At 50.1% G+C, this 14,789-nt stretch overlaps 1 protein-coding gene across 1 annotated transcript in view; it reads left to right on the forward strand.

The window, feature by feature from the left end:
• MLLT1 (MLLT1 super elongation complex subunit) overlaps window positions 1–13,644 on the forward strand; it is a 38,504-nt gene extending 24,860 nt beyond the window's left edge. The window contains exons 9-13 of the mRNA XM_087948765.1: window positions 1,112–1,223; window positions 1,944–2,043; window positions 7,345–7,416; window positions 10,852–10,923; window positions 12,401–13,644. Coding sequence (XP_087804891.1) covers window positions 1,112–1,223; window positions 1,944–2,043; window positions 7,345–7,416; window positions 10,852–10,923; window positions 12,401–12,529 — 485 coding nt within the window. The 3' untranslated portion in view covers window positions 12,530–13,644. The remainder of the gene's footprint in view (window positions 1–1,111; window positions 1,224–1,943; window positions 2,044–7,344; window positions 7,417–10,851; window positions 10,924–12,400) is intronic.
• The last annotated feature ends 1,145 nt before the right edge of the window (window positions 13,645–14,789 follow it).

The following is a 14,789-nucleotide window of genomic DNA, read 5'->3' on the forward strand; positions in this document are numbered from 1 at the left end:
TCGCCAACATGATTGCCAACATCCGATGATATATACAGCAGGAGAAGAAGTGGAAGGAGGAGGAAAAGAGAGAAAGAAAATAAAAATAAAAAGAATAGGATGAGGTGGAGAAGGATCAGAAGACGGAAAAAGGAAAAGAAGAGGAGAAAGGAAAGGAAGAAAAAGAAAGAAAGAAAGAAAGAAAGAAGAAAGAAAGAAAAGAAAGAAAGAAAGAAAGAAAGAAAGAAAGAAAGAAAGAAAGAAAGAAAGAAAGAAAGAAACCTGCAGAGGGTTGGATCTTTGCTGCCTCCAGAGACCGAGAATACCAGAATTTTTCTCCCCAGGAAAAAGATTTGCAGAGAAGGCTAACAAGCGGGGTGGCTTTTCCATGCCGGGTGGAAGAGGCAGGTTTGCCAAATCTTTGCCATACCCAACCGGGGGGATCGGTAAACCTGGCAAAGGGGGAGACTTCACAGCACTGACTTGATCATCCTTGGCAGGCTTTCCCCCAGATGCCAGGGCAAAAGGGCCCAGCCTTCCAATAATACCCAGGCCGCCCTCAACTTACGGCCGCCATGGAGCCCAAAATGTCTTTCGCTAAACGGAGACGTTGGTTAAGGGCTTTCCTCCCTGGTTTTACCACCCTCCTTGCCATTAGTTGTTAAGAGAGAAATCGCAGCCGTTGTTCAGTCGGTCACACAGTCGTTTAGCGAATCTGCCTGTCCCGGTCGTCAGAAGGTCGTGAGCCCCGGGACACTGCAAACGTCATAAAGGCGAGTCGGTTGCCAAACGTGTGAATCAGTTGCTCGGACCGCCCTCGGAAGCGGACTGGTGCACAGTGGCAGCGTAGGGGTGTTTAACCCCCACCCCCAGGGCCCCCTCCCCAAAGAGGAGGCCGCGCTGTGGTTCCGAACAGGCTTCAAGGGTGGGCCCAGGTGGAGCATTGCGCCAGGCCGCCTCGCCAGCGGGCGTGAGGACGCAAAGGCAGCCGGGACACCTGCGCCCAAGCCCTGGAAAGGACCCCACTCGGGCTACCCTGGGCCTGCCTTGGTTTCCTCCCAGCCCCCAAGCCCCCTGCTCCTTCTCCCCCCTTTGCTTTTTTCCCCCCAACGTCTGGGCTTTCTCCTCACAGGGCCGCTGCGTTCCATGGTGGAGGACCTGCAGTCGGAAGAATCGGATGACGACGACAGCTCCTCCGGGGAAGAGGTGGCGGTGAAGTCCACCCCCATCGGCAGAGAGGCCAGGTGAGAGTGGGGAAGGTGGAAGGGAAAGTGGGAAATGGGAAATGGGATGGAATAGAATAGAACAAAATAAGGAATAGGATAGGATAGGATAGGATAGGATAGGATAGGATAGGATAGAATAGAATAGAATAAGGAATAGAATAGAATAAGGAATAGAATAGAATGGAAATATAGAATAGAATAGAAGAATAGAACAGAGCAGGACAGAATAGAGTAGAAATTATATAATACTGGAATGAAGAAAAGAATAAAACAGAAATAATAAGAACAGGGCAGAACAGAATAGAACAGGAAATTAGAAGAGGAGAGAAGAGAAGAGAAATATAGAAGAGAATAATATAGAAATATAGAATACAAAAATAGAATAGAATATAGAAATAGAATAGAAGAGAAATATAGAATAGAAAGTAGAATAGAAAATTAGAATAGAATAGAAAATAGAATAGAATATTGGAATATAGAATAGAATGCAGAATAGAATAGAATATGGAATCAAATCAAAATTCGAAAATGGGACAGGACAGAATAAAATACAAAAACCGAACAGAAATAGAATGGGACCTTAGAGGTCTTCTAGTCCAGCCCTCTGCTCAAGCAGGAGAGCCTATATTAGAGAGACGACCTCTGCCTCTGCCTTTCTCTCCTACTTGGTACGGGGCCCTACCTCCCCCCCACCTCTACCCCACCTTCTCCTCTAATTCCCAACCGTCCCTTTTTCAGGCTCAGCCACAGCGACAGCGACACGGACAACAGCGCTGACTCCTGCCTGCCGAGTCGAGATACGCCACCCAGGCAGAAAGGGCCCTCCGCTAACAATAAGGTCAGCATCCTTCCGCTACAGAGACCGTCAGCCTCCAGCCCCGTGAACCAGCTCAGCCGTACTGGGCCCCTCTGCTGGAGCCACAGGGAGGGGGTGGAGGGCGCGCACACACACACACACACACACACGTTTCCAGAACTGAATTAATTTGGGAAGAGTGGGTGTTGGAATCCACTCTGTTACTCCCTGGAACCCGGGTCAGAGAAAAGCTATCCAGCCCAAAGATTTGGGGGGCTCTTCCCCAGCGAGAAATGGAATTGGACAACTCACCGCAGCCAACTCGCCGTGGCCATCTTGCCGTGGCTAACCCGGTCCGTCCATCTCGCCGTGGCCATCTTGGCTGTGGTCGACTCGCCGCTGGACCACTCCAGACATGGGAGAACTCAACGCGATAAATGCTACCTGTCCCTGTTTTCTTTCACATATGATTCCCGTTGACTAAAATGGAAATAAGGTCAAAGGAACAGTGGCAGATGATCACCCAAGCCTTTTTTTTCCCCAAGAGGCCGCTGGACTGTCTAGTTTTTTTTTCTTTGAAGACGTTTCGCTTCTCCAAGAAGCTGCTTCTTCAACTCTGACTTTATATTCCTTGAAGGAAGCTGGTCATTTGCATCCTTTGTAGCGGGTCGTTGAGGCCACCTGGAGGTTTATCGGTGTCCTCAGGGTCACCTGATTGGTGCTAATGGTGGTGCTTTGGGGGAACTGCTGAACAAACCGTGTTGTAGACCGGAGACAGGTGATGTCATCAACAGTTCCTAGAAGGCTCCACCCCCCAATTGCACCGCTCAGGTGACCCCGAGGACACGGGAAAAACCTCCAAGTGGCCTCAACCACTCTCAAAGGATGCAAACGACCAGCTTTATTCTACAAGGGGTATAAATCCTTCTGTCATGGTTCCAAGTAACAGACCCAACGCACGCAGAACTCTGGCCAAGCTGTTCCTCAAAGTCCAAATTTATTAGGCACATCACATTGGCACGTCTCGTGAAAACCTGACTCTGTTTTCCCCACCCAAATTAAAAGTCACAGTTCTTCCCCCAGTCCACATGTCTGTCACGTGGTCCAACCCGGTCTCCATCCACACTCCGGTTGGTTTCAGTCCAGGCCTCCCTGGCACCTGGTGAGAACGTCCTTGGTTCCCAGGAGAAAGGATATTATTTTGGCTACCCATCCCCAGCTATCTCCCCCTTCCCGCTCCCACAGCTCCAACCAGCTCTGCTGTGGCAGCCCTGAAGATGCTCCAAAATGGCTTCAGGGGTTGGCACCTTCCCTTCCCCACCATCCAGTCAGAGCCAAAGAAGCTCCTTGGATGAGAAGCGAAACCTCTTCAAAGGAAAAAGTCCAGTTGCCTCTTTAAAAAAAAAAAAAAAAAAAGCATCCAGAGATGGTGGCAGATTACCCGAAAATGCAACCTACCCTGAGAGAAAGTCCAATAGAATGTGCACCCAATAGAATAAAAATAGGAATAGAATAGAACAGAACAGAATTTAGAAGAGAAGAGAAGAGAAAAGTAGAATGGAGAAGAGAAGAGAATAAGGAATGGAACAGAATAAGGAATAGAATAGAATTACAGAATATAGAATAGAATATAGAATAGAAAATAGAATAGAATAAGGAATGGAATAGAAAGAATAGAATTTAGAAGAGTAGAGTAGAATGACTAGAATAGAATAAGAATAGAATAGAATAGAATTACAGAATAGAATATAGAAAATAGAATAGAATAAGGAATGGAATAGAAAGAACAGAACAGAATTTAGAAGAGTAGAGTGACAATAGACAAAAGAATGACAATAGAATAGAATAGAATAGAATAGAACAGAATATAGAATATAGAATAGAATAAGGAATAGAATAGAATAGAATAGAATAGAATAGAATAGAATAAGGAATGGAATAGAAAGAACAGAACAGAATTTAGAAGAGTAGAGTAGAATGACTAGAATAGAATAGAATAGAATAGAATAGAATAGAATAGAATGATGGAGAATAGAACAGAATATAGAATAGAATAAGGAATGGAATAGAATAGATAGAATAGAATAGAGTAGAATATTGGAATGAACAATAGAATAGAATAGAAATTAGAATAGAATAGAATTTCAGAGTATAGAATAGAACAGAATAGAATGGAATTCTTTCTTGGCCAAGTATGATTGGACCCACAAGGAATTTGTCTTGGTGCAAATTGTCTCAGTGTACATAAAAGAAAAGATTCAAGAGTCAAGAATCATCAGGTCCAACACTTAACGATAGTCAGAGGGTACAAGAAGCCGTCAACTCATCCTAGGAAACAGTCCGTATAAATCGTAAGGATGCAAGCCCTACCCCCCTAATTAAGATCCCACCCACTCCAGAGTGCACAGGTAAAAAATGAAGCTCAGGTGGGGGCAGGGGAACATTTATGGGGCTGAGTTGTCTCAGGTGGGTTGTCCTGCCAGGTTGCCCACAGTGAGTTGTCCTTGACCCCCTGGAGGCCCCGCAAAAGGGGTCAGCTTTGCAGACCCCCCGTGGAACGGGCCAGGGCTACGGCTGTGCCCAAGGACGAAGGATTGGCCGCAGCAAAATTCAAGGAGGGTGGGCAGCCTCCCAGGAGAGGACCCTGCCTCGGCTTTCCGCCGTGCGGGGTAGTCCTCGACATAACGACCCCAAGGGACCCCAGGATTTACCTCGCCAAGTGAGAAATTCGCTCGATGGGTTTTTTGCCCCATCTTACAACCTCCATCTCGTCACGGTTGTTAAGCGGATCTTTGCCGTGGTTAACTTAGCAACACGGTTGTGAGGCGAATCCGCCTTCCCCATTGATTTGGCTCGTCAGATGGACGTGAATCACAGCCGTCATAAATACGGGTCAGTTCCCAAGCATCTGAATGTTGATTGGACAGCCACGGGGATGCTGCAACAACGGTCATAAGTGTGAAAAACGGTCCTCGGTCCCCTTTTCCCAGTGCCCGTTGTAACTTTGAACAGTCACTAAATGAGCCGTCGTAAGTCGAGGACTTCCTGCAGCAGTTTTTATGGGCTGAGGGGGGGGGTCTTGATTCCAATTATTTTTTTCCCCAATTCCCCCCCCCTTTGCCAGGGGAGCGGAACAGCTGGACGTGGTTGGCTTTCAGGCCTTGAATTACAACTGCTTGTTTAACGACCGCTTGACGTCACAAGTGACTTATGAGCGGTTTTCACACTTACGACCCCCACACGGCCACATGATTGAAATCGGATCGCTTGGCAAGGGGTTCGCGTTTACGATGGCTGCCGTGTGACCCCCCCTTTTGCAACCCCCGATGAGCCTAGCCAATGGGAAGCCGGATTCCCTTAAACGCCCTCCCACCCTCACCCCTCAGGGATTCGCCTCACCGCCACCAAAGAAGGTCGTAAAACGGGAGAGGACTCGTGTAGCAAAACGTCCTCGGCTTAGCGGTAGAAACTCTGGACTCCGTTGCGGTCATTCAGCCGAGGACTTACCTGTACAGGTGGTAGTCCTCGACTTAACGACCAGAATGAAGCCCCAAAATTTCCGCTGCCAAGCCAAACAGTTGCTGAGCGAGCTTTGCCTCGTTTTACGACCGTTCTTATGCTGTGGTTGCTAAGCGAATTGCCGCAGTTGATCCATTAAGTCTGGTTGTTAAGTGAATGTGGCTTCTTCCCCCATCAGAAGTTTGCAAAAGGGAATCATCTCTCTCCCTCTCACACACATACACACACACACACACAACTCTGCAACCGTCCGAAACACAAGCCAGTTGAAATATGATCACGTGACACACACACACACACACACACCCCGGGAATGCCACAACTGCGGTCATAAGGGTGATTAGCGGTCACAAGTCCCTTTTTTTTTTTCCCCAACGCCGTGGCCACTTCAGGCAGTCACTAACGCGAGGACCTCGCTGCGTTTGGTGCACGGCGGTTGGGGGACCAAACTTTCCTTTTTCTTTTTTTTTCTCCGATTCTATTTTTTTATATATTTATTTTGTACATTTGTCCTTGATAGGCATAACAGTTCTAATTATACAACGTCCTTGTGTACTGGTTATAAAAAAAAAAAAATCCCCTTTTTTCTCCCCGATCCTATTATACATCCTAGTTACAACTGTCATACAGTCCCATCTCTTTTGGCTACATCGTGTTAGGCATCCGGATTATATAACGGCTCCTTTTGCTTAATTCTACCATAATACATTCCGTTAAACAGTTCTCATCTCATTTCGCACTACGTTCACGTGCAATTCAATCATAATATTTCTTAACGTTGTTTATCCTGACGTACTTCCCTATCTCGGTATTTATTTTTATTTCGTTGATCTTCTTTCATTGTGCAACCCCGATCTCTGCATCTGTTATTTATCCAATTATCCAATATGTCCCATGTTAGGTAGCCCCCTTGATTCCACTTGGTCCTTGGGCTCCATTGTAGGTCTGTCCAGTTCGGCACATTCGAATGTGGTTGTTTTTTTTTATTACCTCCTCCTCCTCCGTTGGAGTCCTTTCACTTTTACAGTTTTGTGCATATAAGATCCTAGCTGCAGTTATTGTAAGTATGATTAAATATGTGAATCTTATTTTATATTCATACACACACACACACATGTATGTAGAAGAAGAAACAGACATCCTGCGATCTCTGGAACTCAAAATTATATTTATTGTACTGACTAAGCTTTCGTCAGCCTCTGCTGACATCCTCAGAGTATTAAGCTACCATTACAGAGATCTCTGCCTTTATATATCATTAATCAATTTAGCCCTTGCACACTTAATAGGTCCTTCCAAATGCCTCCCACCTGTATTTAACTTTTTTGCTTCAGTCAGGTTAGTCAAAGGAGGCTTATCTCTTGTTGTTGGTTCCTCCCTTGTCATATAATTTATATCTATATCTCTATCATCTCTCTCTATCTCTCTCTCTCTCTCTCTCTCTCTCTGTGTGTGTGTGTGTGTGTGTGTGTTTTCTGAGGTTCTCGTTGGGTATTTGTATGTGGATCTTTGGTTATTGGGTTTTCTCCCGCGTAAGATTGGAAGTATCTAGGCAATGTTTTGATGAAGTCTCATTCATCATCTTCAGGCTTGTGTCTTCTGCTCTGTGCTTACTGAGAAGCACAGAGCAGAAGACACAAGCCTGAAGATGATGAATGAGACTTCATCAAACGTGCCTAAATACTTCCAATCTTCTGGAGAACCTGAATAACCAAAGATAGATAGATAGATAGATAGATAGATAGATAGATAGATAGATAGATAGATAATATTATAATTTTTTTCCCAATTCTTCACCTGCTCCTTTTCCGCTTTCCTACTCAGGTATCTGGCAGAAAAAGTCCAGAATCCTGCAATAAACCTGAGAAGATCTTGAAGAAAGGGACTTACGACAAGGTACATCCCTCTGATGGGTTGGGGAGGGCGGGGTTTCTGTGGAGTCAAGGAGGGGGATCAGAGACAGGTGGTCTCCTTTGCGGCTCACCTGTCTTGGACGGGCCGCTCTGGGCACGGGGGGGGGGGCTCTTCACCCTGGCAGCTTCTTCCCGGAGGCGGTCCTACCTGCTTGTTGCTGATTGGCTGATGACCATGCCAGTCAATCTCCAAGCAAAGCAGGGTTGGCGGGGTGTCCGACCTGAGGGTGGGGTGTCTCCCCCTTTCGCCGCAACGCAGAAGCAGCCCGATGCAGCCTGTGGGAAAAGGGGAATGTCAGGATTCCGGCAGTTCCCCCCCATTTAAATCTCGAGACAAACTTCCAAAACTTAAAAAAAGATTTCTTGGGAGTTAACATGTCCGGCACTGCCTGGGTGTGGCCGACTCTGAAACTTCATTCCCTGTCACCCTTGTCCTGGTTTTCCCCCCGCACTCCCTGGGTGTATTGTTGAGGTAATTCCCCGTTAGGAGAATGAGCGCATACAGGGAGACGTATTTGAGAGTAGCGTTTGAATAATACACACACTGTACACAGATACACTGTACAGTAAATGTAGGGTTTTACTTCCAGAAAGGTTTAAGCAAAGTTCAAATACAGTCCAAAATCATTCACAGGTAAATCAGTCAGTTTTCAATCCAGGGATAATCCAATAACAAAGTCCAGTGTCCAAAACAGTTCAGTATCAGACTTACACCAAATCCATGAATACCAGTCAATTATGAGGAACGGCAATATTCTCCAACAGAAGGAAACAGAGACTGACTCACACTCTCTTCTGAGACTAAGACTAAAACTAAACAACCCAGGTTTCTGGCTCCATCTTATGGCCGTTTGAGAAACCACACCCAATTGCAGTTTTTAGCATGCTCTTAAAGATACAGTATTAAAATGTTTATCCTGGTTTATATATTGTCCAACCCAAATACCTGTTAGGTGACTTATATTCCTAACATGTCTCATAATTCATATTCTCCAATGGGACACCTCCATAGCCCAGAGTCATCCATCAGGCTCTCCAATTAGAATTTTTCAGTGGCAGAAACTTCGGTCACCCAGTTACTATCTTTGGAAACGTATGGAATGCACTTTTGATTTCCAAACTGCCGCACTGCTCCCCCCTCCCTTTCTGTTGGCAACTCTAAAAGGACCAGAGGAATATCTTACGAGTTGACAGGGAAACCGGGTGGGGTGAGCCAAAGCAATAACAGGGCGGTCCTCGGCTTAACGACAGCGTTGCTAAGCGGGTGCAATCATTGGGTGAGCCGGGGCCCGATTTCCCAACCTTCAAATCCCTCACGGCGGTTCAGCAAACGGCACGGTCGTTAAGCGAACCGTGCAGTCATTAAGCGAACCGTGCAGTCGTTAAATGAATATGACTCTCCCCCCCTCCACCCCCCAATATTCATTTTGCTTGTCGAATGTACATGGCCATTGTGTCACACACACAAGCACACACACATGCACACAAACACACACACACACACACACCCCACTGCATCCATCTTAAGTGCATGCTGGTTGCCGGGGCCCGAATTTTGATCCCATGACCTCAGGAAGTCCTGCAGTGGTCGTAAATGAGAGGCCTGGTCATAATTCCCTTTCCTAACTACCGTGTTTCTCACATAATAAGGCCGGGCCTTATTTTTTTTTTGACCCCGAAAAACCGGCTAGGCCGTCTTTTCGGGGTGACTAATCCCCCCTTGCATCCTCGGGTGGGCGGGCGGCGACAGCTTGGATGTTCGGGAGACCTTCCGCCACCGTTGCTTTTCCTTCTCCCTTGCTGCCGTGGTGTTACAGTAACGCCGCAGCGTTTGGCGCAGCCACGTGCAGCCAAGTCAGGGCTCCTCCTGCAACCGGAGCCCTGAGGAGACACCAGCTTCAGGCGCTCCTGTAGCCGCCTTCCCTTTGCCTTCGAAGTAAGCGAATTATTTTAAAAACCTCCGCTCATCCCATCAGGGCCGCGCTGGAGCCGTGCGAGCTGGGCAGAGCCAGGAAAGCAAGCCGCGGGTGTTTCCTGGTTCTGCCCAGCCCGTACGGCTCTGCGGCCCTGGCGGGATGAGCGGAGGTTTTAAATAATTCACTTTACGTTCGAAGGCAAAGGGAAGGCGCCTGAGCCTGCAAGTATACCAACAACAAAAGGCAAATCCTCAAGGTGGGCTGGAGGAGGTGGCTACGTGCCCCCGGGCTGCTTCAATGCAAGGTCCTGACTTGCAGCATCCTGCTTTTCGCCGCCGCCTCCTCTCCGACTGCGAAACTCGTGTGCTTCGCCAAACGCTCCGGCGGCGAGCTCTTTCATACATAGAGAGAGAGAGAGAGAGAGCGCGCGTGCGAGGCTGGCTCTTTCTCAGCGAGGCTGACAGGAAGTGCCTCAGGGCCGTGGCAGAGCCGTGCAGGCTGGGCAGAGCCGGGAAAGCAAGCCCATGCGGTGTTTCCTGGTTCTGCCCAGCCCGCACGGCTCTGCCACAGCCCTGGCGGGATGAGCGGAGGGGCCCGGCTGGGAGGCACTCGCTGCCGCTGGTGACATTTGGGTGCCTCCGCCGCCTCCTCGCCCATGGCAGGTGGCTGTGGCGCCCGACAGCTTAAGCCGGCTGCTTCGCTGAGGAAAAGAGACAGTGCAGCCACCTTGCCCTTTCCACCTGCCCGCCCCAGGCGGCCTCAGGAGCGGCGGCAGTGGCAGCAGGCGCACACCTCCTGCCGGCAAAGGGAGGAGCGAGGAAGAAGAAGGAGTGCGGCAGCAGCAGCTGTCACAATGTCGTCTCATAGCGGGGCAAGGCTGCCAAGCTGAGGTGGCCGCACCAGGAGAGCATCGCTGCCGACCCGTCGTGAGGATAAAGGCGGGATAGAGATTCAGTCAGATGTCAGCCTCGGCTGAGAAAGAGCCTGTCGGCGCCTTCCCTTTGCCTTTGAAGGTAAAGTGAATTATTTTAAAAACCTCCGCTCATCCCGCCAGGGCGGCAGAGCCGTGCGGGCTGGGCAGAGCTCAGGAAACACCCGCGGCTTGCTTTCCCGGCTCTGCCCAGCTCGCCACGGCTCAGCAGCGACCCTGATGGGATGACGGAGTAATTCTCAAGCAAGGAAAAGCCCCGGCAGGGCTACGGTTGGGAGCAAGGGAGAAGGGAAAGCAACGGTGGCGGAAGGTCTCCCGATATGAAGTGCTCCACCAACGCAGGCAGCACCATATCCGGGCATGCAACAAAGTACTTCCTAACGGCAAGCCCCCCTCGCCATTTCCCCCATTTCGCATGTTTAATATGGGCCTTAATTTGGGGGGAGGGGCTTAATTTGATTTTATGGGAATAAATCATGCTGGGGCTTCCTATTGATGGAGGCCGTATTGTTGGAGAAACACGGTAACCTGGTCTTCTTTGCCCCCCCCCTCCTCCTCCCCGCCCGCCCAGGCCTACACGGACGAGTTGGTGGAGCTCCATCGGCGGCTGATGGCGTTACGAGAGCGCAACGTGCTGCAGCAGGTGAGCAGGGTTTGCGGCCAACATGAGGAAGGCAGGAAGCCTTTTCTCGCCAAACTGGCGGTCTGGATGTGAGCCAGCCCTGTCAATCAGAGGGATGGCGGGGGGAAACTACATTGGAAAGGGTTGCCTGGCCCAGGGGTTGCAGGCTGGGGCCCCCACGCCGCGACCGTCATAAATATCCGCCAGTTGCCGAAAAGCGCCCGAATTTGGATCGCGTGATCAGAACGGGGGATGCTGCGGCAATCCTAAATACAAATATAAGGAGATTATTTGTAGCTCAGGGTTGAGCTGGGCTGTTCTCCTGCAGACATCTCATGACTCAAACTAGGGAACATCATCAGTGCTAGAAGGGAGGGGGGTTTGTGGAGAGGAGGAGGAGGAGGACACAGTGGGGGCCCTGGTTGCGCTCTGAGCTTGCTTGTTTTCCTGCAGACATTTCATGACCTGACTAGGTAGGGAACCTCATCGGTGCTAATGATGATGATCCCGCCCTCCCTCCTCCTCTCCACAGACCCTGTTCTCTTCTAGCAGGGATGACGTTCCCTAGTTGGGTCATGAAACGTCTGAAAGAGAACAGCCAAGCTCATAGAGGAGCCCTCAGTTCTCCTCCTCAAACCCTGCTCCCTCCTAGTACTGATGATATTCCCTAGTTGGGTCATGAAACGTCTGCAGGAAAACAAGCCAGCTCAACAAGCATCATAGGCCCTACAGTCCTCCTCCTCTTCCTCCCAAATCATGCTCCCTCATACTACTGATGATGTTACTAGTCAGGTCATAAAATGTCTGCAAGAAAATCACCGAGCTCAAGAGATCACCAAGGACCCCATAGTCCTCCACCACCACCACCACCACCCTCCAAACCCCGCTCCCTCCCAGTACTGATGATAGCAATAGCCCTTAGACTTGTATACTGCTTTATAGTCCTTTACAATCCTGTCTAAGCAGTTTACGGAGTCAGCCTCTTGCCCCTTCCTCCCTCCCTCCCTCCCTTCTTAGCCCTTAGACTTATATACCGCTTCACGGTGCTTTCCAGCCCTCTCTAAGCAGTTGATTAGAGTCAGCCTCTTGCCCCCCAACAATTTGGGTCCTCATTTTACCCACCTCGGAAGGAGGGAAGGCTGAGTCCACCCGGAGCCTGGTGGGATTTGAACTGCCAAATTGTAGGCAGCTGGCTGCAGCAGAAGTAGCCTGCAGGACTGCACTCTTAAGCCCTGCGCCACAGGGGCTCCGTAATGATGTTCCCTAGTCGGGTCACGAAACGTTGGCAAGAAAACCGCCAAGCTCCGAGAGCGCCGAGCATCCCTCCCCATCCTCCTTAAGCGCGGACAAATCCTTCTCGAGTCAGCTTTATATCACTTGGGACGGTCGCTAAACGAACAGGTGGGGCCAAGCCAGGGCCACCTCTGGATGTGTCCGTGAGGGGGGGGGAGGGGAGAGAGTCTTAACACGCGGTGCCCTCCTCCTTCCTCCCTCCCAGATCGTGAACCTCATTGAAGAGACGGGCCACTTCAACGTCACAAACACCACCTTCGACTTCGACCTCTTCTCCTTGGACGAGACCACCGTCCGCAAGCTGCAGAGCTACCTGGAGGCGGTAGCCACGTGACCCTCGGCCTCGGGAGCCGGACCCACCCGCTTCTCTTCGGTCTCTCTGGGATGAGGAAAAGGGGACCCCCCTCCCCGGACTACGGCCGCTGCCTTACTCTCTCCTTTCTCCCCCCACCCGAAGCACTGCCTTAGGGATCAGCCACGCACTAGGAAGGCCCTGCCGCTTCCCCTTTCGGGCTTCAGCTGAGCGTCTGCCTCTGGCCACCCTCCTCTTGCCTCGGCCAGCCCCCCACACCTCCCACCCCCACCCGCTTTGCTCCAATGCCTGCATGGAACCATTTCGAGCGGAAGCAGGATTTGATCCCAGCTGGTCTCCGTCATCTTGGATTTGATCCCAATTGGTCTCTGTCGTCTTCAAGTTCCAGCCTGGCCATTTTAGAGCAAGACACTTTGGGGTGGGGTGTGTCATTTTAAGATATATATATATATAGATAGATAGATAGATATATAAATATATATATATACATATACACACACACACACTTGGGGGGTCATCCCCTTTGGCCTGGAATGGACGCAGCTCTTATTTCCGTTGGACCTGCAGCCACTTCCCCCAAGGGGGGTTGTGTGTGGATTTGTGGGTGTGGGTCTGAGACTGGGACGGCACCTGCCCTCCACGGCCACCCCCAGCCTTCCTCCGTTCTCGGCGGCCGGAGACTTCCGCCCTGCCAGCTGGCTGTGGGTCATGAGGGCAGCTTGGTGCTGCAGGCTGGCGACTCCGCTGGATGTGTCCAGTGCGGTGTGCTCGGACCAGGCACAGTCTGGCGTACTGAGGCTCTCCGGCAAAAGATTCCCGGCCCTTGGGTGGCCGAAGACGCTTCCCTCGGAAGTCTTTGGGGCGCCGCGGTTCTTGATTCCAGGCCCGTTCCATTTTTCCGATCGGCTCGGACCACAAGGACTGACCTTCATCGTATGCTGTCTTGTTTTCCACACATACCTACAGATAACATGGTCGCTATCTGTGCGTATGTACCTATATGTATTTACGGTGTAAAAAAATAAGGGCGGGAGGAGGGCCTCATCGGGCCTTTAAGGTCTCAAAAGAGGGTTTTTTGGGGGGCACGTTTAAGGCTTTTTTAAGATTTCTTTTTTTAAAAAAAATGAGAAAAAAAAGAGGAAAAGGTGAAAATAGGGTTTTGTGCGATCCGTCGGTTTGTTCGAAAGGGGGCGATACTTTTAGCGTTGTAGAAGCGGGGGGGGAGTTTGGGCCAAGGGTGCCTGCGGCGGCCATTTTGTGCTGAGCAACAGACTCCCGCTCCGCGCTGTGTTTGTTGGTTTGTTCGTTTTTCCATTCGCCATCAGTGTTCAAGGAACGGAATTTATTATTATTATTATTATTATTTTTGGCCAAACTTGCCCTCCTGCCCTGCGCGTGTTGGTTGAGAGGAACCTCGTCTGCTCCGGGTTTGCGCGACCAGTTTGGAGCGAAAGAGGCGGCCGGTTGTGGAAACGTATATTTCTTTCTCCCTTTCCCTTCCTTCCTTTTGAAAGAGCTCCTTTTGCGATTCCCGAAAGTTTGTGAAAACGGACTCTGGTCTTCTTGGACTACCTTTGGGAATATTTGTAAATATTCCTCGCTCGGCTAGCCTCGGCGGGACATACGGAGCGTTTTCAGGCAAGGCATGCCCTTAAATCATGAATATATATATATATAGAAAGAGAGAGAGAGACAGGGGTCCCTCCTCCTCTCCCCTATTTAGCATTAGAGATGCCGGGACGTTTTGTGTGATCCTGTACCTGCCTGGTGGGAATTAAGCCCCCTCCCCTTTTTCCCTCCTGAGTCAGCTGTTGGGGACCCCGGAGGGGGGGGCAGGGGGTGCAGGAACGCCCACCTTCTGCCAAAGGCTACCTGCCTGGGCCCCAGGGCAGGAAAACGAGGCTAATATTTTATATTTCGCCCTTTCTCCCGTCGCTTCCCCCAAAAGTCTTTTGACGTGGCAATAACCCGATCCGAGTGAGGTCATGTTGACCCTGAACCCCGTTCCGAGGTGACCCCTTTTTGTGTTTGTGCCTGCGTGTATGGGGTTTATTTTGTTTGGCCGTCCTTCTGTGTACACACATCCGCTGTTTGCAAATGCTTTCGAGATGTCAGGTTGCGGGAGGAGGCGCCCTGACTTTTGGCAATGCCTGAAGCCCCGTGGGGGGTTTTGTTTCCCAATCGTTGGCCAGGGGTACAAATGCTGCCGGGCCAAACGGCAAAGAAACCAAACCCAAGCAGAGGCCCCACACCGCTTTCTCGGGGCATCCCATGCGGTTGC

The sequence above is a fragment of the Notechis scutatus genome, unplaced genomic scaffold, assembly GCF_049901735.1.
Source record: "Notechis scutatus isolate UNSWTSFEM ecotype Mainland unplaced genomic scaffold, rNotScu1.2 NSCUSCF19, whole genome shotgun sequence".
NCBI classification, from domain to species: Eukaryota; Metazoa; Chordata; class Lepidosauria; order Squamata; family Elapidae; genus Notechis; species Notechis scutatus.